Below are 20,226 nucleotides of genomic sequence, written 5' to 3'. Positions count from 1 at the left end.
ACCCACTGCGGCCCTTTGTGGAATAGTTTGCCCACCCCTGCTGTACAGTATATTTTAACATCCAGCATTTAAACATTGCTTTCACTTTATTGCCTTGTAATTTTTTATTCTACACATTTTCCAGCATTGTAAAACAATTTTTGTGAACCATATTACCTTTTTTTCCACCTTTTTTTTTTTTTTCATTTTCAAACTTTTTGAAAAGGCTCCAGGGAGCCACTAGGGCAGCACTAAAGAGCCGCATGTGGCTCTAGAGCACGGGTGTCCAAACTTTTTGCAAAGGGGGCCAGATTTGGTGTGGTAAAAATGTGGAGGGCCGACCTTGGCTGACATCCTTTACGTAGAACAATAAATTTAAGGAAATGTTAGCAAGCCATTCTGTGTGTCACATTTGCTTTATTATTTTTTTTAGTGCTGAAACGATGAATCGATTAAAGAAAAAAGATTCGAATTAAATTTTGCTGCTTCGAGTATTCGTTTAATTAAAGAGATACACTGCCCTCTAGTCTGCCTCATTTCACATGGCTGAATCCAGCTGCTCCATGTTAAAACCAACATAAGCCAAGTTTTTGTTTGAGCATTTTTTTTTTTTAAATGCATTCGTAATTTAGTTTATCGGTATATTTAGCAGGTTTTTTTTGTGTGGGAATATTTGTCTGAACCATTTGTCAAGAGCATTGTAAAAAAAAAAAAGAAAAAGCGTTTGTGTTTTATAGCATTTAAGCTAGCAGACATTTGCTATGTAAGTTAGCCATTGTTCTTTTGTCACTCCTTATTCATTTTCTGTACCGTTTGAGGCTCAGCTAAGGTATTTTAATTTTTCATGTTCCTTATCCGATTACTCGATTATTCGAACTAACTAGTTCATAGATTAATCAACTACTAAAATAATACATAGCTGCAGCCCTGATTTTTTAAATTAATAATTTCAACAATCTCGCAACTAGCCTTTGTGGCGTTCTCTTTCGACTCTCGGGCTCTTGCGAAATACTGCTATTATATGTAATGTAATAATGCTGCTGTAAAATTAAACTAGCTTCAAGTTGCTTCAATTTCTCGCTTCTTCCCTGTAATCTTTTCGTACATGTCAGCGTGTCTTGTTTGGTAATATCACCTCTGGTAATATCGCCTAACATTGAACTATTTAAAAACAGCGCTCTGTCTCTTTGCAAATGAGGCAGACACAGCTGTTGTGTATTTTAGTGAAGAAATAGTCCAATTTCCACCTATCCCTGAAGCGTCGGCCGTCGCAGTCAACAGCTTTTGTTGAATGTCGCCATTTTAGAAAATTGGGAGTAAAGGGTCACACGGGGTAATGTTGCTTAGAGTGCTGCTGCCTTTTAGTGGGTAAATGAGGAGCAGCATTCAGTGTATAAGCTACTTCATATGCTGGTAGCAGTACTGTTGACCAATATATTAAGTCTATGCGGGCCAGATGTTAATGATTATTATGACAGAGGCTGGGGGCCGGATGAAATTTGACCGAGGGCCGCATTTGGCCCCCGAGCTGGACTTTGGACATGTCTGCTCTAGAGGCACCTGCTATCGTCCCTGGGTTTGGATGTTCTTAATGAGAATATTTTAAAATATCTGTATGGATTATTTCCCTCTGAACAGAAAATGCTTTTGTATCCGATAACAATTTATGTCAATAAATTGAACCAGAGAAACTTCAAATATCGTTGAATTACATCATAAACATATTAACTTTAGCAAAATTATGGAAACATATATGTAAAGCCTGCCATGTTAACTCATTCACTCCCAGCCATTTGTACCGGAGCAAGGCCCTTCACTCCCGGCCGTTCTACTGGATTTTGACTGATTTTGCAATTCTGTTCTATTGCTATATAAACATGGAACCCACCAAAAGAAAAATTAGACTCTTTCAGCAGGAAAAAAAAGTTCATATCTTTTTCCATTCTTTCAGCATTAAAATCAAATCAGCATTAGAAAATAGCTTAGTTTGAGCAATTTTCCAATTTCTGATGAAAAAACAGAAATTGAGCTTTTTGTGAAAGCATACATTTCAAACATAACTTTGACTTTAACACAGCTATTTTTTGCTTTAGTTACATCCCAAACATCTGAATAATGTTTTTCTTCTACAAAATAACATAAACAACAAGACAAATAGAGCTTTTGATAGCAAAGTAACAATTTATTTACACATAACCAGAGTTGGGGAAAAAAATAACGCCGTTATGCAACAGCGTTATTTTTTCAGTAACTGGGTAATCTAACTAATAATTTTTCCGCCTTTACAACGCCGTTACTGTTACTGACAGTCAAAAGCGGTGCGTTACTTGAATAAATTGAAGAAACTACCAGCCGTAGCGAGTCCACTCTGCTCTGTTTATTTGTCATCCAAGACTTGGGGTGCATTAAGGTTCATGACAATGAAAATAGTAAACACACAGAGCCTACCTATGGAAGAACGATGGCGTTGCCGCTTGATACGGTCATAATGTGCAGGTCCTGCACCCATCCGCAGCAAAACTGTTCGTAGCGATTTGTAATTTTGTAATCGCTCATGAGTTTAATAACATACAGCAAACAATAAATACAGCAGAATGTCCATTTTGCGTAATGGTGGAAGCCCGTCAACATCTTTACTCAATTTGTTTTCGGCTTGCTCGTAAGGGTCAACATTATTCACATCCTTAAGTTTGATCACATACCTGTTCTTCGCCTTCGTAACCAGTTTGTCTCTCTATCGAACTGGCAAGTTAAAGTTTAATGTCCCGCGAGCCAGACCTGCTTCCAGTATGGCTGCGTTGTTGTCTAATCTCACGTGATCCCCATTCTGTGACGTAAACGCTCGAGCCTAATAGCGCACGTACTTCAGAGCCGGTGTTCTGCCAAAATCTCTTACATCGGCGAAATGTCCTACATTAGTCGAATTTGACACCCAAAGTACTACTGTGCGCTCTAAACTTGTTTTGTTTAGATGCATACAGGCAGATCGTACAAAAAAATGCCTTAAGAAAATACTTAAAAGTAGTTATATCACATAAGGACTGTTTAAATACGCTACGTGACTAATGTGGTCAACTGCTTCAAAGCTAACACAAAAAAACACAATGGTTAAAAGTATAAGAGGGTAATACATGCAAAAATGATTTTTGAGGCAATGAAAAGGTTCTAAATAACTAAATAAAAACAAAAATAGTGAGCAATCACCACTTCTAACCGATGTGCGCATGTGTGCGGATGCTTGCGCAAGCGCGCTGAGCATTGTGTAGGACGTTTTCGCCGCGTAGCAAGGAATGGCCGAACACACAAACCGGAACAGCGAGTGCGGCAAACACATACACGCAAAACAGATGCAGAGGGATATGATGGCAGAGCCTTCAGAGGAAAATGTTTCCTTTACAAGGTGGAGATATAAACACTATTTCAAATTGGTTGAAATTAAAGGAAACAACGTGCATGTAAAGTGTATGTCACGGGGCAAAGCTTTTCTTTACATCTGTGGTAAGCAATTCAAATCAGTTTATTTTTGTTGCACTTCAAGTGTAGGATAAATCTGTTGCTGGTGAGGTGCAATAAATAATACAAGGTTCTATAACACAACTACCTGTCTGTTCTTCTCTACTCAACTGACTCGAATACTGCTCAGAAAATGTCAAAATCTTTGAAATACAACAACTTGTTTTTTAAAGTAACGGAAATAGTTACTTTATCTGGTAACTAGTTACTTTTAATATAAAGTAACTCAGTTACTAACCCAGTTACTTTTTGGAAGAAGTAGTGAGTAACTGTAACTAATTACTTTTTTAAAGTAAGGTGCCCAACACTGCACATAACTGAGATGACGCTGTTGTGGCGGTGACAGCCGGGTTAACTTTTCCCTCATTGCCACCTGTCGCATGAAGCATGAAGATGGATTTTTTTTTGAGTCTCTGCGAGGTCTGCTCAGCGGGCAGCACGGACTCAACGACATCGTCCGCTGCACTGGTGGTTCCGGTCGTTCTGCTCGGTCGTCCAACGCCTGGCATTCCGGGCGTCCTCTCGTTTGTTCTGCTCAGTCGTCCGCCGCCAGGCATCCTTCCACCGGCGCCCCAGCCTTGTGGCCCGGGCGTTCGTTGCCGCTGAATTGGATTGCGGGTCTTACCAAATGCGCTACTGCCATCCAGTGGCCAGTTTAATTGCTTTAAAATGGATTTTCTGCTTTGTGTTTTGGAGCTCAGTTGAATCAGAACCCAGAAATGTCTCTTATGAAAAAAAAAATGTAAAAGGCGTATAAATACATCTTTGGGACACTGAAACAATTAAAAATAGAACGTATTTATACGTTCTATTGGCTAATCTATTCTCTAACCACACCATTGGAATCCCGAATTGCATTGATTTCATCTAATGGTTGGTCCATTTCCTCAAACTCTCAGTATATGAGACACAACATTGGTGCGGAGCCCAAGGCTTGCTACCCTATTTTCATGCCAAAATAATCTTTTAATGAAACTCGTAATGCCTCGACGCTGTTCTCCCAGCATATACTCGCCACAAATGTGTAGCACAGTACATTTGGATCAGTTTTACACTTACGTTTTCGTTCTGCCATTATGAAAGCGGCGTATAACTCGGGTCGGCAATCTTTTAACACTCAAAGAGCCATTTTGACCCGGTTTCTACAGAAAAGACATCACTGAAGCTGCATTTTCTGTACATGTAGACATTTGAAATTATTGCAACAGCACAATTTTATATTTACATAAATATGTTGCATATTTGATTTGTTTCAGTAGGCTTTGCGTCTGTAAATGGCGCAAAAACTTGGGGGTAGATTTTCCGAGTGGCAACCGTAACTTTACATAGTTGGTGAATTCATACATGAGTGTTCTGTTAATAAACAGACAAAACAGTTAGCCTGTCATTATCTGCCTACTAAAAAGAAGCTTCTGACTTGAATTTCGCAATGAATGAATTCTGAACAACCATTTATTAAAAAAAAAAAAAAAACTAAGCCACATCAGAGGGTTCAAAGAGCCGCATGCGGCACCAGAGCCACAGGTTGCTGACTGGTAAGACTGAAACTTTAAAGGTCTGGAAAGAAAAAAAGCCAATTAGGAAAAAACAATACCACATTTGAAATCAGCTGGTTCTAATTACAGGGGAACCTCTCCTTACTTATTGGTTCTGCAGGTAGTTTCGTAACCTGAAAATTCTGTAAGTAGAGACGCGTTTTCCATGTAAGTGCCCTAATCCGTTCCAAGTCCCCCAAAATGTGGACATAAATCTTTTATAATACATAAAAATGCATCAAACATGTAAAAAAAAAATACAGATTACAATTTGATTATTGCACAATAAACATACTGTCGTGTCCGTAACTATGTGCGGGCCCTTTAAGAGGCCATCAGACTGCAGAGTCTTGACATAGCGGGAAGCAAGGCGGGGGGAAGAACGGCGTGAGAGGAACGTGAGCAGTCGCATGTTGCGGATGCCTCTGTTATTTTGTTTATTATTTTCTATTTTTGCCACAATAAAGTGGGACAGTAATCACTGACTCCTCTCCTTTCTATTCCTCCATTCGGGGCTATTACAATACAATCAGAGTTGTGCATGATGTGAAAAATGAATAGAGTAAAGAATAAAAGTTAATACACTCATACAAAGCTGTCAAAACACGAGGTGTGAATAAAGAGGGCGCCGAGATACATACATACACATACAGTAGAGGTCCCTGTTAGCCAATTGGATGCCAGGAATGCTAGGCAATAGCCAATGGCTACCAAAAAACATTTTTTAGTGCTCTTCTCTATTCGATATAAAAACTTTAGTCACTTGGGGACCTTGCGGATGTGTATTTCTGTATCTTTAATTCATTATTTTAGTTTTTATTACCGTTGTATAAATTTATGAATTCAGTTATAACATACAATTTAAAAAATACACAAATTAATAATTTATGCAAAGATATATAAGCAATTATATATTTTATTTATTAATGTCAAGTGAAACAACCTGCTTTGAGTCGAGGCTTCTCGCCAACAGCGACCTCTCTTGACCGTTCCTTCAACTCGCCTCGATGTAGTTCTTCCTTGGACTCCTTTGGAATAATTAAGCCTCATAACTAACTGAGCCCGAGAAGCTTCAATGCTTTAAAATGACCCGTTTCCATTATTTTGTTCCCTGATGGAAGAATTTCAGCGGAATCAGGACAGTAAGTTGAATAAAGACGGAACCTTCAATGTATAAAATTAAGTTCTGAGCCTTCAAAATTGAGTTATTGACAGTTATGACTCGTATATGTTTATTGTATTAATTCAATATTTTTGGAGTCCCTTGATGTGAAGTGGTTTTGGTTCCAAACGCTAACGTATTACATTGAAGTTTCAGTGACTGAACTTTTATACTTCCGGTTCACTTGACGCAACATCCGTGTACCCTCGCTAGACTTTCTGTTTTCTTGTGTCCTTCTAACCAAAACAAACGAGCTCCTTTAGAGCATTCTCATCGGGTTAGAACCCAAGTAAGAACTTAGTGTAGTGGAAGTCGTTTGGCTTTGTGTTGAAGCTTCACAGGCTTACTTAACTTTGTTTTGTTTAGCTTAACTCGCTAGCCAAAGCACGTTAACGCATTTCTATTGCTTTAGCTTAAAGCCACTTCTGATTTGTAAATTTTGTTTTAAGGGGGGGAGAGGGGTCGCTCGGTTAGCCTTATAAGATGCTTCTCGACTTGTCTTCAAAATGCTACAAAACAATACTGACTGAAAGCTAACGCAATCCCAAACATCAGTCAAAAGACTAGCGACGTGCAAGATGAGGATATCCAGGACAAGTCGAGGTACTGAAAAACCAAAGAAAATCCAGGTAAGATCACGGCATAAGCTTTTTCTTTGATTTACTTCTTATGCAATAACAGACTTGGAATGGTGTGACTGTAGGTCAAAATTCCCATTTCTGACTTGCGATTTCAGGCTCACGAGAACGATCGCACGGTATTGTCGAGACATGAGCCAGGAAGGAAATAATGTAGGATATTCAACAAAACATGCAATAAACAGAAAAACAAGCTTTAGCTTTTTCACCTTTCTGTTGTGAATTGGAATGAGTTTATCTCTAGTAGACGTCCAATCCAGCTAAACTTCCCTTCATTTGCCGTCCTGAGGCGCTTGTAGATGCTGTCAGCGACGAGGGGCAAACACTTCTTCTGGACCAGTACTTCTCAAACCGTGGGGCGATAATACATTTTTTAACCGATACCAATAATTTCCTCCTCATTCCAACCGATAACCGATAATCTCCAGCCGATAATTCTATTAAAAGATTTATGTAATATTTTAAAGTATACACAAAAGAAAATATTACTGTGCAAAAATATAATTTATTGCTCTTTTTTTTTTTCAACATAAAATATGAACAAGTCGTCAATTCCAACATCTAAATAATGACAGATTGTCTGACATTGTGTAAAACCTTTGGAAAACAATTACTTACAGAGTAAATACCTAAGTTGCACAAAAATGCCTTTAAAAGTAAGCCATTCGTAACATATATAACATTAATACACTGCAAAACACACCTCCTTAAAACTAGTCAGTTTTAAGCCGGTTCGCCATTGCGTATTCGGGTCCTGGCTCTGCTCGCACGCCGTGGGGGAACGCTCGAGAAACCATGGTGTTCGCCGGAGGTCCCGAAGCCGGGGAACTGGGCTCGGCCCGCCTCGCCGACTATCGGTCTCCAGTCGTGCCGGTGTTTAGCCTTAGATGCAAATTTACCACCCGCCTTGGGCTGCATTCCCAAACAGCCCGACTCTGTATCATCACAAGTCCTGTAGTTTAACTTAGTTTGTGTTTACAATAGCTTTAGCATTACCGTTAGCATCAGCCTCGTATTCGTTCCAAAAATCTTTGTGATGCAGTTTTAACTGGCTGCTGGGTTAGTGGTTTTGAATGAGAACACTTTCTTTCCGCCTCGTGGAACATCTGCGGTACATGTTTCGCAGATGGCGAGAGCATCGTTTTTTTTTTTAGTAACAGCCGCCACAATATTCAACTACTTCTTGTTGTGTAACTCCGCCTCCTCAACCCCTCCTCTCTCAGGGGCTTCAGAGAGGGGAGGGGTTGAAGAGGCGGTGTGCTGAATTCTTCGGTTGCGCACATCTGGAGGCTAAATATATAATTATCGGATTGCATTATCGGTTGAATTTTTTTATTATCTAGATTATCTGTGTTACATCATAATTGCCATTATCGGCCAATAATTATCGGTGACCGATATTATCGTGTATCTTTACTAAAAATGTTCGCAACGGACAGCAGGAATGTTTTTTTTTTTTTTTTCAGCGAAAATTTGCCGAATATTGCCAACAATCGTCCTGCTTTGTCAGTGTTACATCAGTAAGCCAGCGAGCACTGTCAGCATCACATAAGGTGGCATACCAAGTTGCTCGATGCAAAATAACCCAACACCGCAGCAAAGGAGCTGATACTGCCTGCAGCAATAATAAAAACTGTCTCGCTGTCTAATGACACTGTCGTTTTTGTTCGAGTAATTCTTGTTTTTTCAGTAAAATTGTTCGGCTTATTGTCCTCTTGAGTTAATGTTGCTAATCAATTTGAATTAATGATTATTTATTGATTGTATTCTTTTTTTTTTTTTTTCTTTTCAGAATCAAACGGTCAAAAAACATATCTTGAGTCTATTTTTACAGTACGGATGTGTTCTTTTTTTTTTTTTTACTTTTGTTTTTTCTTTATCATTAAAAAGGACACAGTGTTATGCTGAGGTGTACATACATGATAATAAGAATTTTATAGACAAATGTTACTGCAGTATATTTACGGTGGTGGCAGAGAGTTGGGGGGGGCGCAACAGAAAATAATGGAGAATCACTGACAGACAGGCTGTCCTGCACATGCTGCCAATCTGGTGTACTCCAATACTGCACATTATACTTATACCAGCTCAGAAGCGAGAGCGTGGCTCGTAAGATCCAGGGCTTTTGAGAAAGCATCCAGAGCTTCAGCCCATCCGTACGAAAGGCAACAATAAAGCACAGTATGACAGCTGCGTGTATGAGATGCTACTCGCAGCTCCTGGAGTTTACTGAAAGTTACGTGCTCAAAGATGCTCTGCCATTGGTTATTACTGAGCATTTTCCTAATATCCAATTGGCTAACACTGTACAATATATGTATATGTGACGTCCTCTTCATTTGCAATTCCGGCTGGAAGATTACCCTGTGGCGTCTCGGGAGCTTACGTCTTAAGTTTTCTTCACTTATGTCCTCCAAGAAAGTGATGGTGAAGAGGAATAGAAAAGAAGAAAAGTTATTTTGTCGTCGACACAAAAAAAACAAAAAACGAGCTAATAGAAAAGTATTAACAAGGGATGCGATTGGTTGAAAGGATATGGTTAAAGGCTGCAGCTATCGAATATTTTAGTAATCGAGTAATCGACTGAAAATTCTATCGATTAATCGAGTAATCGGAAAAAACAAATATATTTTTAGGTGAAGAGCAGTTATATTTATACATGAGAAAACAAGACATTTCATCCAATCTTGAACCATTTTCAGTCAATCAATGTCTTTATTTTTGATGTATATTGTTAAAAACAGCCAACAATTGCATCTCAGATGCAACTAGAATTAAAAAAAAAAAAGACTAATTCACTGCTTTCACTCAAAAAACCTTTAGATCTTATTAAAAAAATATATATATACAGTATATATTCCTAAAAATGCCGTTACGCTTGACAACACACATCACTTAAAAGTTAGGATTTTTTCCCACGTGTTTCAATTGAACTTCTATTAGTGACAAGCCATTTTTATGTTCTAGTTAAGTTTTAAATTACTCTAAACTGTAAGTCCTGATAGCATTTTGAGTTTTTGCAGTGTTCAAAATAAATGTATGATACAGGCTGTATTGGAGCACATTAGGGACCAGTGCTACTTGGTGTTTATCCAGCAATGACTACTAAGCTAAAATTGATAGTTAGCATTATTGAGTTTTTTTATTTTACACCCTCATCACTCCACATCGCTATGTTATGTTAAAGCCTGTATGTAAGACACTTTAGCCATGCATCGACAGTGGTCATAATTAATAGAAACCTAGCCCTCCGCAGGGCTAACGTTACATGAGCTAGTGACCGTAACGTTAATCTTATTTATTAGCGCTTAGCGCTCTACTGTTTTAAGATGGCGGCCGAGTCTGTCATTTCGCATCTAGTTCAACATACATGTGATCTCTATGAGACTCATCAGACGCTACCTGCTACCAACGTAGCATTGTGCGGGCTAGTATTTAGCAATGTTGGCGTTTTTTTTTTTTTTTTTTTGCTCCTTCCTCTACGCACGTGACATCAGCGCGTTGTCCCGCATTAAAAGTAGTCAGAGCAAAACGTGATGCTTAGAGTTGTCAAAATAAACGATTACTCGAGGTGAATAAAATTACTCGGATCAGTTTTTAAACTCAAGTTACTCGAGTTGCTCGAGTATTCGTTTCAGCTCTAATATGATTACATGATTTTGCCTTTGATCTGTGAAAATGCATCTTTATTATTATCAACCAAAAAACACGGCACAAGCTCGACTTCAGCAAATCACGTAACTTTGTTTTTTTTTTTTCGCCAGTGTCTCCCAGACGTCACTGTAGAGGATCCTCACCCTGAGAAGCACGATCCCCTCCACATTAAACAGGAGTCTGAGTCGGAGATGCAGTATATCAAACAGGAGGCGGAGCTAGAGACCTCCTACATTAAAGAAGAAGAAAAGGAATATGAAATCCCCAAGTTTCCAGTAAGCGTCAGTGTGAAGAGCGAAGAAGATGGAGGTGCAAGCGAAGAGAGCGGAGCAGCGAAACCTTCCAGCGACAGCTTATTTCAGCACCAGACAGCAAAAGGAGAGGGACGATCGCAAACGGACGGCCTCCTAGCTCCGCTTTCGGACAGTGACGACGTAACGTCACACTCTTCTGACTTTAACACTGATGAGCAGGAGGATGACTTTGACCAAAATGTTTCCAAATCCTTAAACAAATCATCATTGAAAAGAGACGCAAAAGAATGTGCGGGTGGGAAACCGTTATCCTGCACATTTTGCGACAAAAGATTTACTTGGAACACTGATTTAGAAAGGCATAAGCGTACGCACACTGGAGAAAAACCTTTTGTCTGCACATATTGTGGTAAAAGATTCACCGAGAAGGGAAATTTAAACAGACATGCAAGAACGCACACTGGGGAGAAGCCTTTCGCCTGCTCATTTTGTGAGAAAAGATTTCTTTCGAAGTATCAGGTGACAACACACATGCGTACACACACGGGAGAAAAGCCTTTTGTCTGCACGTGTTGTGGTAAAAGATTCACCGAGAAGATCAACTTAAACAGACACGCAAGAACACACACTAAAGAGATGCCTTTCGCCTGCTTATTGTGTGAGAAAAGATTTCGTTCAAAGTCTCAGGTGACAAGACACACGCGTACACACACTGGAGAAAAGCCCTTTGTCTGCACACACTGTGGTAAAAGATTCGCTCAGAAGTGCAATTTAGTCTCTCACGCAAGAAGCCACACTGGAGAGAAGCCTTTCGCCTGCTCTCTTTGCGACAAAAGATTTGGTCGTAAGCCACAGTTAACACTACACATGCGTTTACACACCGGGGAAAAGCCTTTTTCCTACTCCGTTTCAGTTTGTCATAACAGATAAGCAAATATGCAAGAACACACACTGTGGAGCAGTGGTTCTTAACCTCGCTAAAGGTACCGAACTCCCATGAGTTTCACACGTGCATTAACCGAACCCTTTGGAATGAGTAAAATCTTTTTTTTTTTTTTTTTTTTTTTAAATTTAAATTTAAAATTAATATATGTCTAAAAGCTAGCAAGCTAAAACCTAAGCGAATTTCCAATCAAATTTCTTTTCATTTGGACAGAATGTTTTTAAACAGGCCAAAATGCATGCTTTTATCTTTATGCTTGAAACATCAGCAGACCACTGTACCAAGACTGGCCCAATGCACATATCTTAGAACTTTTCATTCAAATTTAAAGGAATGTATCTTACAGTGTTCAACATTAAACCTGCTTGGTTGCATTAACCTCGACCATGCAGTTTCTGTCATGTTTACATCTCAAATTGTATCAAATTAAATGAAACACCCTTCAAAAAACGATCGCCAAATTTGCAAAGTCTTTAATGAAGAAAAAAAAAAAACATGAATCTTCTCAGAAATTCAATAAAGAGTTAATTTACAACAAATAATTTTGCCTTTTGATTTGCTTATCACGTTGGAAAATTAAACTCATGTCGACATTGTCTTTCTATCGTATCCTTGCCTCACATACTATTTTCATGGTGTAAAATGTGACACCATTTTTTTTTTTTTGTAATGTCAACACAGTGCACACCGCTCGTAGGTCTGGTACTTCCTCATACTAAGCGAGAGTCAACCTTCCACTGACCAAACTAGTTTCTCCCATCAGATAGAGGACTAGCAGTTGAAAGAATTGGAATAAAGCTTTAAATTGGGGACTAACCTGTCCAAAACCTGATTTAAATTGCCACTTTGCCAAGATGTAGTCAGCTTCCAAAAACACGGAGCCTATTGTCTTAACATTCACCGAACCCCTTGGGTTCGATTGGACCCAGGTTAAGAACCACTGCTGTCGAGAAACATTTTGACTGCTCACTTTGTGGTAAAAGATTCTCCCAGAAGTAGAATTTAGTATTGCACGCATGAAGTCACACTGGTGAAAAACCTTTGAATTGCAGTGTGTGACATAATATTCTGATCCTGCCACATTTAAAGCGGAAAAAGCATTTCGATTTCCTTATTCAGTTTTTGAAATGATTTTGCAGGTCCTGTTCTTCTTCACAACTAGCCAATATTCTGCTTTTTTTTTTTTATTGAATGAATTGCATTACGTGTCTTTCTGTTGAGATTGTTACATACTGTAGACCCCACTCACCAACGTCACACAATGACGTGTCGCTGTATTGTGCCGCCATATTGTCCGTCATTTTGTGTCCGTATTCTCAATGGTCTCAATTTATCGTGCAATTTACAGTGCAATTCATGGAAGCCCAGGTGCTTTCAGACGCTGTAAACTCATTGGATGTGTTGCATAAAAGGCGTTATGTGGAAAAGCTTCGGTCGATCCATTTGCCAGATCCATATTTGATGCCTAAATCGATATTTTTCGACCCGCTGTCTTCGCCGTCTCTGCCTGACATCTACTACACTGATATCTACAACTATCTTGTCCACAGAAACTCAGCCTATTCTCACGAAACTTTGAAAAACTTTAAGAGCAGCACTCTAAGCTACATTACCCCGTGTGACCCTTTACTTTCAATTTTCTAAAATGGCGACAATCAATTAAAAAAAAAAAAGTTGAATACGATGGCCGACGCTTCAAGGATAGGTGCTTATTGGACTATTTCTTCAATAAAATACGCAACAACTGTGTCTGCCTCATTTGCAAAGAGACAGTCGCTGTTTTCAAACAGTTCGATGTGAAGCGATATTATCAAACAAGACACGCTGACATTCACGACAACATTACAGGGAAGATACGCAGCGAGAAATGAAAGCAACTTGAAGCTAGTTTAATTTCACAGCAGCAGTATTTCACAAGAGCCTGCGAACGCCACAAAGGCGAGATTGTTGAAATTATCAATTAAAAGAAAATAATAAAGCAAATGTGACACACAGAAGGGCTTGCTAAAATTTGTTTAAATATATTGTTCTACATAAATCAGCCAAGGTAGCCCCCCCCCTCATTTTTACCACACCAAATCTGGCCCCCTTTGCAAAAAGTTTGGACACCCCTGTTTAATTGATGATCCGTAGACGAGGCCAGCTTCTTTCACTTCTTACCAGCTAAATATTATTCAAAAAATAATGATGGTGGAAGAAATAAGCATCTTGAATTTGAAACTGTATGTTGTCGGCGATTAGCCTCGCAATGATGTTAATTGTGGTTGTCAGCCCAAAACCCTCTAAATATATATTAAATGCATTTTACCAGATATAAAATGACTACTACATAATCCGTGGTCATCGTTTGGTGCCCAGTTCTCTCCTCGAATTGCAGCAGTCCATCTCGCTCTCCTCTCCGGGTCTCTCGGAATACGGTAGAACTGCAAGTCTCTCCGTTTGTCTTCTCTGTTACTGCAACCAACCGCCACGCACACCTTCACCATTTTGATTAATAATGTTAACGAGCAGAAAAACACGCCATAATAGGAGGAATTTACGTAGCGGTAATGCGTAAACACGACGAGCTGACGGACAATATGGCGCAGAGGCGTGGTTGTGACGTCATGTGAGTGGGATCTATAACTTACTTCGAGCTTACTGCTTTTCGCTATTTTACTTCTGAATGTTGGCATTGACACCCAGCTCGATACAGGTAGTCCCCGGTTTATGACGTACCGGACCAGGGATTGCATCAGATTATTCCACTAATTTAAGTAAATATTTATGTTTACTTTTATTAAGTCCATACATCCATAGACTTTATAATGATATTGATGGTACACGGGGTGCAGGCCGATTAATTGGGGGCTTATAGCCGTCAAAGCTGACCGAGTGGAAACACAGACAAAGAGCTTTTTGCGTCGAAAATTCTTGTGAATAAATGCTTAAATCCCAGAATTCTTTATAGATATGGACGTAAAACAGTCTCGATTCTTGGTTAAAAGCGAAAAAAACGGGCAGTTAGCATTTATTATACGTAGATATGTCGAATGTGTTGCTAGTCTTTAAGCCACTGAAACTGCGGCCTTATGAAAAGAGCTTTTTCCGTTAAAAATTCTTGTGAATATAGTTTAAATCCTTGAATTCTTTATAGATATGGACGTAAAACAGTTTTGCTTCTTTGTTAAAAGAGCAAAGAACTGGGCAGTCAGCTTTTATTTTACGTAAATATGTCGAATGTGCTGCTAGTCTTTAAGCCACTGTAGCAGCGGCCTTATGAAAACAAAGCACTTTTTCTGTTGAAAAGTCTTGAGAATAAATGCTTAAATCCCTGAATTCTTTATAGATATAGATGTAAAACAGTCATGATTCTTTGTCAAAAAAGCAAAGACCCTTGCAGTTAGCATTTATTTTGCGTAAATATTGCGAACTATGACGCCAATGCCGTAGCTGCTAATTTCTCCTACTGATTTTTTTCACAACGTTTCAAAATGCATGCATGGTACAAAAAATATAATAATTACTAGGGGTGCGCGATATCCATTTTTTGAAACTGATATCGATAACTTCCTGCTTCTCAAAGGCAAGGCAAGGCAAATTTATTTATATAGCACAATTCAACACAAGGCAATTCAAAGTGCTTTACATCACATGAAGATCATAAAAATCACATTTAAATCAATAGAACGTAAAAACCAAGACAAAAGATCGCATTTAATCACAAATGGAATAAAAATAAATAAATAAAAATAAAACAAAAATAAAACAAAAACTACTACTAATAATAATAATTTAAATCAGCAATGGAGATAAGCACAAGAGAAATAGAAAGCAAGTAGATTGAAATATACTGTATAGACAGTTATGGATATGCAGTGCTAAACAAAAGCGTTTTTAGCCCAGATTTAAAAGAGCTAACAGTTTGAGCATACTTCAGACGTTCAGGTAACTTGTTCCAGAGGTGAGGAGCATAATAACTAAATGCTGCCTCACCCTGCTTGGTTCTTGTTCTTGGAATATGCAGAAGACCGGTTCCAGACGACCTTAGAGGTCTAGATGTCTCATAGGAATCTAACAAGTCAAGAGTTTTTGAACACCTTGAGGTTAAAAAAAACAAAAAAAACTAGTTGTGGATTCAACATAGATTTGCCTTTGATCTCATCAGATTTTTCATAATGACATGAACAAAACAGTGCGTTTCACTTCTGCACTGCCCGACAGCCAGCTAAGAATGAATGCACTTCCATAAACCACAAGGCTTGGTCTTTCCTTGCTTTTATGGGAAGACACTCGTCTTAATATTGTGAAAGTACATCAGAAAAATACACATATTCAATACTCAATATATAACAAACTGCACAATAAACTTATATACACAACTATTATATGTATAGCATAGCACACTAGCTTGAGCTACTAAAGCATTGGCTGGCTTATATAACACAACTTATGAAGTTCTGTACATATGACCCTTCACCACAGAAGTAAACATATATTGCACATCCATATGTTAAAGTAAACATAAAATACTTCCATTTATTTCCGAGGTGGAAACCTAACAGAAAGCATTCACGACTGTCAATGCTCCCGCTAGACATCGCAATGTGTAAGTGATTGAACCAAACTGCTGTAACAAAAAAATAGATGCAGTGAATTATTCAGACCAGCAGGTGGGAGCAATGGCCCGCAAATGGTCAACTGAGTTCCCATACTAGAAACTGTAAAGCCAGAACAGTACATATTATCGGTCCTATTATAAATGTTACTGGATTTATCGGGATGACGTCATAATTCCTATTATCGGACCGATAATTATCGGACCAATAATTATCGTGCACCAGTAATAATTACTTTGAATCCTTGAACAAATCACTCCTGAGACAATCCTTCCTGTTTTTTACGGTACAGCTTTCGTACTTTTTCAACCTAAATCTGGCGTTAGATCGCTGCGTGCATGTTTGCGCAAAGCCTGTGCGCACATTTGTTGCTTGTGAAGCATCCAGAGGCGACAACTATAATAACCCCTCTTGTATTGTTTATTGTGCGTTTTCAATTGTGGTCGAATACTTGGGGCGAGTTTACGTGATTGTTTTTCATGATGTGCAGACGATGACTGATACATGCTAAATGTTTGTTCTTGCTGTATCAGCAGCTACTTGTAAATGCAAATTTGAATTAATGTTATTGAAGATGAGACTTATTTATTTTCATTTTATTTTAGTTTCATTCTGCAAGTGTTGATGTCATGAGTAGCTGAATAAAGTCAGCAAACCACACGGACGTCTGACATCATTTCGGTGCTTAGCTCACTGTCTAGCTAGGACTTGGCTTTGACATCTTGTTGAGGGCAGTACAATGGAGTGTAATACATGTTTTCGGACTGGTTTTTTTTTTTCTTAATATAAAGGGTTTTTTTTTTTAAAGATTCCGACTTAGGCGGAAATACAGGTAATATCGCCAGCGCAGAAACGGAACTCGTTCGTAAACCGGGGACAACCTGTACTAACGTTTTGCTCAAAATAAATGTTAAACTCATTTTCAGCTAGCTATTTTCTTATTTTGAAGAAATCTAAGTAAGTGAAATTAACTTGAAGCACTGGCAGATAATTTCACTCATTTCTAGTAGATTTACACTGAAAACAAGTGAATTTATATTTTTAAGGAGGCGCATTTTTGCAGACGGCGGTAGACGATCGTTCATTCACCCCTCCCGGTCAAAATGAATTGGACGCCTAGTGCAGTCAGTGGCCGCCAGTGAGTTCAAAGGCAGTGAAAGAGTTGATTTCAAATGCATGTGCATAATAAAGTCTATTTACTGTATTGACAGCTAAAGAGTTCTTAGTGTCGATAGAAAACATGCAACATGAAAATCAGGGCAAAAGCTCGACTTCTAGCGAATCAAGTGATTTTTTTTTTCCCACCCAGTGTCTCGCAGACGTCACCGTAGAAGATCTTCACCCTGAGAAGCACGATCCCCTCGACATTAAACAGGAGTCGGAGTCGGAGATGCCGTACATCAAACAGAAGGCAGAGCTAGAGACCCCCAGCATTAAAAAAGAACAAAAAGATGAAATCCCCACATTTCCAATGACCATCAGTGTGAAGAGTGAAGACGATGGAGGTCCAAGCGAAGAGAACGGAGCAGCGAAACATTTGAGTGACAGCTCATTTCAACACCTGACAACAAAAGGAGGGGAACAACCACAACCGGACAGCCTCTTAGCTCCGCTTTCAGACAGCGACGACGTAACGTCCCACTCTTCTGACTTAAACACTGATGAGGAGGATGATGACTTTGACCAAAATGCTTCAAAATTCTTAAGCAAGTCATCATTGAAAAGAGACGCAAAAGAATGTGCGGGTGGGAAACGGTTTGCCTGCACACTTTGCGGCAAAGGATTTTCACAGAGGACTGATTTAGAAAAGCATAAGCGTACACACACCGGAGAAAAACCTTTTGTCTGCACATATTGTGATAAAAGATTCACAGAGAAGGGAAATTTAAACAAACACACAGCCACACACACTGGAGACAAGCCTTTCGCCTGCTCATTTTGTGAGAAAACATTTCGTTCCAAGTATCAGGTGAAAAGACACACGCGTACACACACTGGAGAAAAACCTTATTCCTGCTCAGTTTGTCATCAGAAATTCCGTATGAAGGGAACTTTGAGCAGACACGCAAGAACGCACACTGGAGAGAAACCTTTTGACTGTTCACTTTGTGGTAAAAGATTCACTCAGAAGGCACATTTGGTATCCCACGCGAGAACACACACTGGAGAGAAACCGTTTGACTGCGCACTTTGTGGTAAAAGATTCACTCAGAAGGCACATTTAGTGGCACACGCAAGAAGCCACACAGGGAAAAACCTTTGAATTTCAGTGTGTGACAAGATGTTCTAATTCCTGCCACATTTACAGTTGGAAAAGAATTTCAATTTCCTAATTCAGTTTCCCTTAAGCTTCTTTAGACGACGGCTTCTGTCTTTCTGCACATACGATGTTGTCCTCACTGCTCTCCGCTATTTCGGCACTGTCCAGGCAAAGACACGTTCATTGCTTTCCAATAGACTTGCCAGTATTTTTCAACCTTTTCTGAATCACAGCACGTTTTTCCATTGGAAAAAATCTTGCAGGACACCACAAACTAAAAATGTTCCAAAATGACTTTATGTACAGTATATTTAAATTTCTCAATATTCTCGCCAGCTGTCGGTCCCACACAGAGAGCATCAGTGGGCAACATGGGACAAGTCTGTGAAAGTGTCCAACCCGCGTCATTCCCAGGATATCTTTACATGTGTGAAAGCAATGATGCGAGTAAATCCCGCATCACATTACACGGGAATTTCCTGGTATATGTGTGTGAAAACAGCTTAATTAAACTTACGAATTTCACCATTTTAATTAATGGTAAATGGTGAACCTTTAAACAAATTATTATGAACAATATATTTCCAAGAATTGCACATTGACAACAGGAAAAAAAATTATGTACACAAAAAATAATCATTTGCGCATCATGTAAAAATTCAATTAACTTTAGCGAGACAACAGCTTGGCTTATTGGCAAAACAAAAAATTGCAGGGAAACTTGACAGCTGTAACACTGAGTGTCCTTTAAAATACCGCCAGGGCAACCCTAATAATGTTATTATTAAAAAAAAAAAAAAATCAGATAATTACTTGTGGCACTCCTGACGATCTCATGGCACATTAGTGCGCAGCGGCACACTGGTTGAAAAAACTGACATAGGCCACCGTTGACGTTGTGGACGTCTGTGTTATCCTTGATATCAGTTCCCATGGCTGCCTTAACACACCACTTCTTGGACATCTCACCTACCGGCTGTCTTTTTATCAGACACGTACTTCTGGCTATTTTGCCCACCCCCACAATCATTCCTTTCAGGCACTCATATTTTAAATGTCTTCTGTTTGTCAATTACACTATGGTTTTAACAATCTTATTTTATTAGGTACTGAAGAGCACTGGCAATAAAAGCAGGTGTGTTTAGATGTGATTAATGTTTAGCAGGTTAGCAAACATTATTTATGTAATTACTTGATCTTTTGATAATAGCTATTAAATAGTTGTGTTCATGCCTGGTTGACTTTTTTTTTTTTTTTTACTTCTTCTACTGTAAACAATTTTAAGGCTGTTTGCTTTTCCTTATAAAAATCAAATTTAGAGTGTCATTTGGGAACATAGCCAATATGTATGTCTGTTAGTATTTTCAATCCATTTAGTTTTTTTTTTAATAACATTGTACTAATTCATCAATTCATTTACATCATATAATTAAAAAAATACACAAATGAATAATTTTAAATTACTGTATATGCTTATAAGAAATTATATGAAAGTCAAGTGACACAACCTACTTCGCCTCAATAAAGTTCTTCCTTACACTCGTCTTATTCCATACTTTTGGAATAATTAGGGCTCATGGCTAACGAGAAAAGCTAAACCAAGTGAACCTGAGAAGCTTCAATGCTTTTAAATGAAGCGAGTTATTGTTAGGTTTAGGAGTAGGAACCTCTTGTTACCTCACGATACGAT

General features: G+C 38.8%; 1 protein-coding gene across 2 annotated transcripts; it reads left to right on the top strand.

The window, feature by feature from the left end:
* The first annotated feature begins 6,388 nt into the window (after window positions 1–6,388).
* Window positions 6,389–19,797, top strand: LOC130913543 (oocyte zinc finger protein XlCOF6-like). 2 transcript variants are annotated; one of them, XM_057832230.1, is made up of 3 exons: window positions 6,389–6,818; window positions 10,592–11,254; window positions 17,586–19,797. In XM_057832230.1, the coding sequence occupies exons 1-3, from the start codon at window positions 6,768–6,770 to the stop codon at window positions 18,537–18,539; spliced, it is 1,668 nt and encodes a 555-aa protein (XP_057688213.1). In that variant the 5' UTR covers window positions 6,389–6,767; the 3' UTR covers window positions 18,540–19,797. The 2 variants fall into 2 exon arrangements, with proteins under 2 accessions (XP_057688213.1, XP_057688207.1); XM_057832224.1 differs by having other exon boundaries at window positions 10,592–11,422.
* Window positions 19,798–20,226: the final 429 nt, after the last annotated feature.

Source organism: Corythoichthys intestinalis, chromosome 1, assembly GCF_030265065.1.
Source record: "Corythoichthys intestinalis isolate RoL2023-P3 chromosome 1, ASM3026506v1, whole genome shotgun sequence".
In the NCBI taxonomy this organism is placed as follows: domain Eukaryota; kingdom Metazoa; phylum Chordata; class Actinopteri; order Syngnathiformes; family Syngnathidae; genus Corythoichthys; species Corythoichthys intestinalis.
The sequence above is the reverse complement of the archived record's forward strand: the minus strand, read 5'-3'. Positions and strand labels throughout refer to the sequence as shown.

What these genes read in the sequence shown, in the direction of transcription:
- LOC130913543 (XM_057832224.1), top strand. Translation starts at nt 6,768, where the DNA reads ATGAGGATATCCAGGACAAGTCGAGGTACTGAAAAACCAAAGAAAATC. An exon ending in AAAAACCAAAGAAAATCCAG is followed by an intron (nt 6,819 to 10,591) that starts GTAAGATCACGG and finishes TTTTTTCGCCAG; the next exon opens with TGTCTCCCAGACGTCACTGT. An exon ending in GATTTCGTTCAAAGTCTCAG is followed by an intron (nt 11,423 to 17,585) that starts GTGACAAGACAC and finishes TTTCCCACCCAG; the next exon opens with TGTCTCGCAGACGTCACCGT.